General features: G+C 44.8%; 1 protein-coding gene across 1 annotated transcript in view; it reads right to left on the bottom strand.

Moving 5' to 3' along the window:
- Window positions 1-2964: 2964 nt before the first annotated feature.
- The window catches only part of LOC140409115 (aquaporin-3-like), a 32865-nt gene continuing 27280 nt past the window's right edge, over window positions 2965-8549 (bottom strand). The window contains exon 6 of the mRNA XM_072497232.1: window positions 2965-6726. Coding sequence (XP_072353333.1) covers window positions 6552-6726 — 175 coding nt within the window. The 3' untranslated portion in view covers window positions 2965-6551. The remainder of the gene's footprint in view (window positions 6727-8549) is intronic.

The following is an 8549-nucleotide window of genomic DNA, read 5'->3' as shown; positions in this document are numbered from 1 at the left end:
TCAGGGCTTTGCCTTCTAGTTGCCAGCAGGTGACGGACGTAGACCTGGTACACAGGACGGATGTAATGTCCTTCTAGCAGCTCGATAGCTGCAGCATAGTTTGCCGCCTCCTCGATCAGAGGGTAGATCCCAGGGCTGACCCGCGAGCATAGAAGGTGCATTTTCTGTCTTTCCGTGGGGGTGTCGGCGGCCGTGTCGAGGTAGCCCTTAAAACACGCCAGCCAATACTTGAAGATAGCAGCGGAGCTGTCTGCGTGGGGGCTGAGCTGAAGGCACTACGGCTTGATGCGGAGATCCATCCTTTCAACTGACGTAATAGCTGATTAAATTGATGCGCAATCAATTACTCTCGAGACAAGGTGAGTCATAACTAATAGGCTTTAATCAGCTAGAACTCTTCCCCAGCAGCTTCGATACAGAAAGTGAAGGCTGCTGGGATGGCATTGGTTCTTAACTCCGCCCTGAGAGGCGGAGTATATGTACATTAGCCAATGGTAGACTCCTAGGTCTAGCCAATGGTCATCCACCTCTCAAGTACTGCAATACCTGGTATTACCACATTCATTTCCTTTGTTCCCGCAGGGGTCAGACTATCGCATAGATTTAGGAGCACTGGTGCTCAACTCTCTGCTGTTTATCATCACCCCCCTGCCCTCGTCAGTGACCCGCTGACAGTCCCGACACAGTCGCAGCACCCTGGAGCGATGTGACACATACCCTGGGAGGGTGGGGGCTGGGTAAGGTAGCGATGACGAACCAGGCCATGTCCTAAGTGAAGCAGGGAGTATGGGCTCCCTGACCCTCAGGGCTTGCCAGACCTTCACCGCTACCGCCTGTCCTGCAGCCTCCAGCTGGGCCTCAGATTCCTCCCCGGCATTGTCCTCCAGCCCCTGCTGGTCCAGCACCCCTTCATCAGCCTCATTCTCCTCGTCCTCCTCCTCCTCGGAGGTGGCCACATGTTCCTTATCACCAACCTCCAACATGTTGCCCGCTGCTGTGCGAGTTTGTGGAGGACAGAGCAGACCACAACAAAGCGGGTGACCCCCCGGAGGGTGTACTGCAGAGCAGCACCGGAGCGGTCCAATGCACAGCTCAAACACAGCCCAGGTGGCTCTCCGGCCTCCGTACTGGCATCATTAGCCATGTCCTCAGCAGGTACCCCACCCCCAAGAACCAGCTTCCCGTGGTGGGGTGCTCCTCGAAGAGGTCGGGGATGACCGACTGACGCAGGATGTAGCTGTCATGGACAGTACCCAGGAAGCATGCACACACATGCATGCATGATCTTCATGTGGTGGTCGTACACAAAATGTATGTTGAGATAGTGGAACCCTTCCTGTTAATGTAGGTCTCTCCCAGATGGCCCTGTAATTGCAGGGCAACATGCGTGCAGTCTATCAGCCCTTGGACCTGGGGCATCCCGGCGATGGCAGAGAATCCTGCTGCCTGGACATCTTGCTGGGCTTGGTCCATGTCAAAGATGATGTAGTTTTCCGCATGGGCAAACTAGGACACGGCACAAATGCCATACCGACTCCTTGTTGAGGCAGAGCCTCCTGCGGCAAGCACTATCCGTCATCTGTTTGAATAACCAGCGACACCTGTACACCCTGGGGCGACGCGGGATTCCCCCACTGGGTCCGTTCCTGGCCTGATGGGCAGCCAGTTTCTCAAGGTGTGGGGCAGGGTCCAGAACATGGGCTGCTGCCTCGAGCATCTGCTACCGCTGCTGCTGCCGTCTCCGGCGCCTGGCCGCCCGGCCTACCAGCAGCACCGCTAAGGCAAGTCTGGGTCCAAAATCCCTGCCATATCTGTAAGGCATTGGGAGAGGGTGTTAGACTGACGAACAGCAGTGGCTCCCATCCCGGAACCTTCCATTGCCCCATTGAACCCCCTCCCTCCCACCCGGAACGCCCTGCTCATGCACTCCTGGCTGCAGCGGGCCCCCCTCAGCAGACCCCAGACTGTATACCCCAGACACCCGCTCATAACGTCACTTGGATCAGGCGCTGGTCCCCTCCCCATAGCACTCACCCTCTGCCCGTGTACATGTCCCCTGGAGCTGTGTCCCATCCCCTGGGTGTTTGGATGCTGGCTGCTGTGTGTGTGGTGTTGCCTCCCACAGTGTTCAGGTACAGCGTCCAGGTATCACAGTCTGATTGGGATGCTAAACAATGACTCCCACATGCTACATGGCCCACCCATTTGGGTTGTGCCAAGTGTGCTCACTTAACCACGATTAGCAATAGCCTTCAGCTGCACAGCCAGAGGCCTCAACAGTCGGTGGGGGCTATGAGGGTTCATTGGAGCAGACGGGAAGGACAAGGATTGCCCCCAATGGGACACAGGATCCAGGGGTTGGCATGGTGGTGCCGCGTGCGGTTGCTCCCCCAGTGCCTCCACCCCACCCTCCCATGGGGGTCCAACACAGCGGAGGGTCCTCCACCATCCGAAGGTCCCTCCCCCCCGCCAAGGGCCTCCACCCCTAGTCGAGTACTGGATGCGAGCCCAGCGCCCCTGGGCTCTTTGCCTGTGAGCAAAGATGGCTACTCAGATCCTCGACTCCCGACAGAAGCCCTTCCACCAGGTTCACGTTTTTTAAAAAGATTACTAATCAGCGCCAGTGTGACCACTTGCTTGGGAGGCCGCTGAATGACTGGAGCCCATTGGATATGGGGTAGCTCCCGTTAATTGTATGGAAATAGGGCTTAAGCGGTGATAATTGGTTTCTCGCCACGCTAAGGCGAGATCCTGATTTCACCCGTAGAATTGAGCCAGTTGCATCACCTGGCCCTGTTCTCATTTTCGGCCTCTCCCGCTAATCACCGGCCCCGTTACGCTCGAACGAGAGCGCAACGATGCCGGAGAATAGCGCTCTCTGTGTTTCTTTTTGTCAACACTGGTTAATGTGAATGCTGAACTATGATCACCCTCCAAACAGTTTCAGGATGGACTGGACAACAGTTGTCAAAATGTTTGCTGACACTTGATGTGTGCCAGGAGTTTATTTATTTTAGAAAACAACTACAATGTATTACTTTTACATAAACGCTTGTTACTATTATGTACCATTATTAAATGTCATTCAAAACCAATTCTGTTTTACTGATCTCCATTTGCAAGCGGAACAAAGCAGTCTCTGAGGAACTCAGGAAACAACCTTAAATAGCTCTGTGAATTTGTGATAAATAGAGCAACTGCTGCCACAGGATTTAGTATTACCCAACATGACTGTCCGTTATATCCTAGGCTATGTGTTTTTTCTGTCCTGAATTATATTTTACACGTCAATACGAATTGCTTTTTCAATGTTCATTTCCTTTGTTCCCACATATATGTACAAAATGACAATAACTTGGTACTTTTCAAATTTATTACAGTTTATAGTTTCAGAAGCTATTTTTAATAAAATCACAATCCAAAGATAAAACCCCAAATCAGCTGGTGTCGAAACCAATTATTTTCTAATACACCTGATAGGTAAGAGATAGCTATGTAGTGTAAATATTAAGCCCCACTTTTTAAATACCCATTTTAAATTCACTCATAACCTCAGGTCATCTCAAAACATACAGAGACACAAAACAGCATGAAACAGCATAATTCCATTATAGATTAAAACAGCACATTTGCAAGACAGTTTGACACTGTACTTGTGCTGTCAGATCAAGGACAGAGCAACACCATAGCAACGCCATAGTAATATGAAGGCACCATTGTTCGCAATGCAGATAACAGCTAAGTCAGCAGAAGACCAGTTTAAGCTGGTCGTGATAACAGCACAGAATCGCATTCCATAACATGCACAAGTATTCAGACATGAAACAATTAAAACTAATGTTGCACATTGAAGATTGACAGCCAACCATCAAATCAAACTCATTTGATTCTAACCCAAACCAATTAGGATTACATAGGGGTGTAGATAGATGGTTAAAGACTGATATGATTTAGTATAACCGTGTGGGTCCGTATGGCCATTTTTATCCAGATCATTCTATACTTTGATCTAAACTATTCTCTCTCTCTATACTTTCACTTTTCCACTCTAACTCTTGAAGTAAATGCAAGCTGTTTGCCATAAGCAAGAAACCATTTCTGTATTATTTTAAAAGTTAAATTGTGTACAAGTTGCTTCTCTTTAAGTCCTTTTTGCTAGCCGGACTTATTAGAGAATAAGATTTAAGTGATTCTCAATTATAATCAAATAGAGGCAATAAACGATTCTTATTTGCACCCGAGAAGTTTTAACTCAAATTTCTACTGAGTTTTAGTGTTCGCCAGTGGCACTAGATCCGCATGGTAGATCTCTTCAACTGGCATAGTTCAGCAAAAGGGGAGCAGCGCTGAGATTAAATCGGACAAAATCGGAGAGGTTCGGAAACCTTCGGAACGAGTCGGAGACGATCGGGGAGAATGGAGGACATCGGAAGATGAATGATCGTACCGCTAACGGAAGCCCAGAAGGACGGAAGACCCAAAGAAAAACGACTAGACTGAGGTAAGAAACACCTTTTTCCAACATTAAAAGTCTTAAAGCCGCATCAAGCAATGCTTCGACCCCTAGAAAGGACATTTATATAGACTGTGTTAATTCAATCGGGTGCCAGTCGTTGAAACTAAAATAAAACGGGACTGAAAAAATAGTCACGATAGTGTACACAGATTACACATAGTTGACGACCAAAACATTGAGTGTAAGGTTGAGTTTATGGCAGAAATAAATCCCAAAATAGATTCAGAATCTTTAAATGGTAGAGAACTACTCCCCACAACTACCAAGGGAGGTTGCGGTGTACCGGATGTCTCTATTGATGATATATTGGGTGATCTTGGATCTTTGACTCGTAGACAATTTGGACTGTCTGAAGTTTCAAGAAAAATTTAATCAAAATATGATATCCCCAAAGTCAGCAGTCTTTCGATAATATCAAAAGGGCATGGGGAAAAACCACATGCTTAAACGGTGAAAAACGTGCACAATAGTCTATTGCAATAATGGCACAGCTTCGCAGACAGCAAGAGGTAACCGTTAAAAATAAAAGTGATCATGACCTTAAGTCCACTGAAGACCAACTAGCCACAGTTGTTGAAGAATTACGAGATGCAAAATCTAAACTCGAGCAATGTGATCAGATTAAAACATTATTGGAAAACAAACCTTTAAAGTTCAACAACTATCATTTCAAAATGGAGAATTGCAACGTAAGGTTGTTGAATCAGAGTTCAAATACCAATAGTTACAAATGAAACTAATGAAATCAAAAATCAGAATTGCAAGTTAATCGAGGAAAGGTGTATTTTGGAAGGTGAAATGAGCAATTTTAAAGGACACTGCAAAATACTGTATTTACATCCCATCACTTAAAATGCAACAGCGGTTTTAAAGGAAAGCTCAGGTTTAACAGCCACTAATTAATTGGCTTTAACTGTATATTTACAATGTTTTCTAGCTAATTTGTGAGCTAATTTTACATTGCATTCAGGTGCATTTTAGCAAGGCCAGTTTCTGGACACCCAGGTTTTGTGCAGTCAACCAATATCATAAAGTACCCAGCTGGATTTATTCATATTATCGGGTAGGAAGACCTGATTTAAACTAGCTGTTCTACTTTCTATGGCTATTATTTTCAACTAAATTTAACAAATCAAAAAGGTGGACTTCCCATAACATTCTCCTGGCACATACATGAGCATGTTTGAAAACAGCTATTATGATCTTCCCCAGATTCTTGACAACTGAGGGTCCTGGGGAAAGGTTGAAGATAATGGAGTCAAAGTACAATTTTGAAAAGTGCTGCCCCACCCTGGGCTCCGAGCAGTCGGAACCTTCTGTTTGCTAATGATCAGAATGCCTCAATCCCGCCAAAACCAAGAACAGACATCTCATGCCTACAGCTCTGCTCTATTTACCTCCTCATTCTTTCACACCATTGCCTAGACAGGAGCAGGTCTAGCATCTAAACTCAGCCTGGTGCTAATGAAATGTCCACAGGAAAGATAAATTCAGGCAGCTGTTTCCTCACAGGCAAAACACATTTACCTGCCCACCAGTGGGTGCCCTTTGAAGAAAATCTGCCTTCATTTATCATTCTAATAAGCTGGAAGCTTTGGTCACTTGGGTCTGCTTTTGATTACACAAAGTTTGAACAACATAAATCAGGGTCCGCTACAGCCTAAATTGTTCTTGGCATTCCATTGTGAATTGGGGGGTAACTGAGTTTGAAGGTTTCTCTGTATTTGCCAGGTGCTTGCCCTGGTCAGACGAAAGTAACAGCAAGTGACTGAGTTTCTTTATTCTTTTAAACGTTCGTGTTTCGACTAATGCATGTGTGACAAAGTCCATGGTCATATCCATGTTTCATATATAGCCTTAGAAATCTACAGAAACATTATTGCAGCAGGAATTTAAATTCCGAATGCTTCCAAAATATCAAGTTAAATATGCTGTCATATTCAAAAAGGATCAAATGGTGTGGTTTATTGCGAGAAAATGAATGGGATATCACAAATATCAATTCCATGATCTTCTGACCATGATCCATAATATATCAGGAACTTTCTCTTAATTTAACATTCGCAAGTTTTACATTTTCCTCTTCCGTGGTTGAACTGTGGTTTATGGGCTCAAGGTGTATTCCAACCATTAGTTGATATACCAAAATACCAAATACAGAACCAAGGAGTGGGGCAACGATGGGAATCCAAAACCAGTAGTTTCCAGCACTAGAAAAAATAGAAGAATGAAGAATCAGTAAATTGAGATTAGACATTTACGTACCAAACCAAACCGTGTCAAAATGAAACTTGCCAACATTACATGCAGGTCTATATAAATGCATTCATGCAAAATCCTATTGCTAGTGACACCCTCACCCTATAATTTATAAAGTGTAAACCAATATAACCAGTGTGCCTAATAGGTTGACAAAATCAGACAACATTTGTGTGGTTTGTTTTTTGTTCCCAGCTTTCTGCTTCTGCTGCTCACCACGTCACTCCTCCTCACTCACCGAGAACTCAAACCCACATTTGTCTAAAGACCAACTGGTGACTTATCCTCATTGCTGGAGAGGTAAGTGGAGTTTCTTTAGGTTTGAATTGTCTATAAGGTAACATGTTTGGCAGGTGGAGATTGACATAGTTGTCAATCCTCTATGGCAGACTTGAATATTCTGAATTAGGCAAAATCTCAGAACTCCAACCAGCCAGTCTCGTTCAGTCAAGGCACCTGGTGAAGCAGGCTTCTCACTGAGGGACATTCCATTCAACTTCAGATAATGCTGCAAGCTGATTACAGGTGAGGTATTCATAGACTGCAAAGAAGGGGAAGCCAATGAGAAATTGTGCAGTTTTAGGCTGTTAAACTACAGTATCACCCAAATCTCGACTGTTGTCAAATTGAATCCAAGAGTTCAGAAGTTGGTATTCTAAGAGGCTTTCCCTCTGGGTTTATAGGATACTCTTCTGGGATCTACTGTGACTTGAAAAAAAATTAAAATCGCTTATTGTCACAAGTAGGCTTCAATGAAGTTACTGTGAAAAGCCCCTTGTCGCCACATTCCGGCGCCTGTTCGGGGAGGCTGGTACGGGAATTGAACCGTGCTGCTGGCCTGCCTTGGTCTGCTTTAAAAGCCAGCTCTTTAGCCCTGTGCTAAACCAGCCTCTTTAGATCAGTATTATTTAAATAACAAACGGTGTGATTTGGAATGGAGTCAAAATGGTGAGTGTAAATTCCATCTTGCCGTAACTCCAGTAATGCAATGTTATCTCTTTGTTTTTCTGCTATATGCCTCAATTTATAAAACCTAGGCTCATACTTTATTAATTTGTCCCCTCATCATTAAAGCTATGCATATCTGAGTGTCTCTTTCTCTCTTCTCTACTCCTTTCAAAGTTTTACCATGTATTTTGGTAGAATATTGGGTTTAAAATAATGCAAAATACTAATCTTAAACTGATGTCAAGTTGTTCTTCACGTAGCGCAGTGGTTAGTTCAGCTGCCTCATGGCACTGAGGACCCGGGTTCGATCCTGGCCCCGGGTCACTGTCCGTGTGGAGTTTGCACATTCTCCCCGTGTCTGCGTGGGTCTCACCCCCACAACCCAAAGGTGTGCAGGGTAGGTGGAGTGGCCACTCTAAATTGCCCCTTAATTGGAAAACTTTAAAAAATGGTTGTTCTATACTAATATGTGATCAACATATGAGATAGACTTTCAGATGCAGAGTGAGTTGGATGTTCATGTCGGTAACATTGGATTCTTTGAATGGATACAATGGTTGACATTTTTTTTTTAAATGTCATGGGACGTAGGCTGGGCGGCATTTATTGCCCTTGTTAAGAGTCAACCATGTTGTTGTGACATGCAGGACAGACAAGGATGGAAAATTTCCAAAAGAACATTAATGAAACCCAGATAAGCTTTACTTTTTTTATGACAATGGACAATGGTTTCATGGTCATCATTAGACTTTTAATTCCATAGTTTTATAGAATTCAAATTTCACCATCTGCCATAGCGGGATTTGAACCCAGGTCTACAAAGCAT

Source organism: Scyliorhinus torazame, chromosome 3, assembly GCF_047496885.1.
Source record: "Scyliorhinus torazame isolate Kashiwa2021f chromosome 3, sScyTor2.1, whole genome shotgun sequence".
In the NCBI taxonomy this organism is placed as follows: Eukaryota; Metazoa; Chordata; class Chondrichthyes; order Carcharhiniformes; family Scyliorhinidae; genus Scyliorhinus; species Scyliorhinus torazame.
This window is presented reverse-complemented; position numbering and strand designations above follow the sequence as displayed.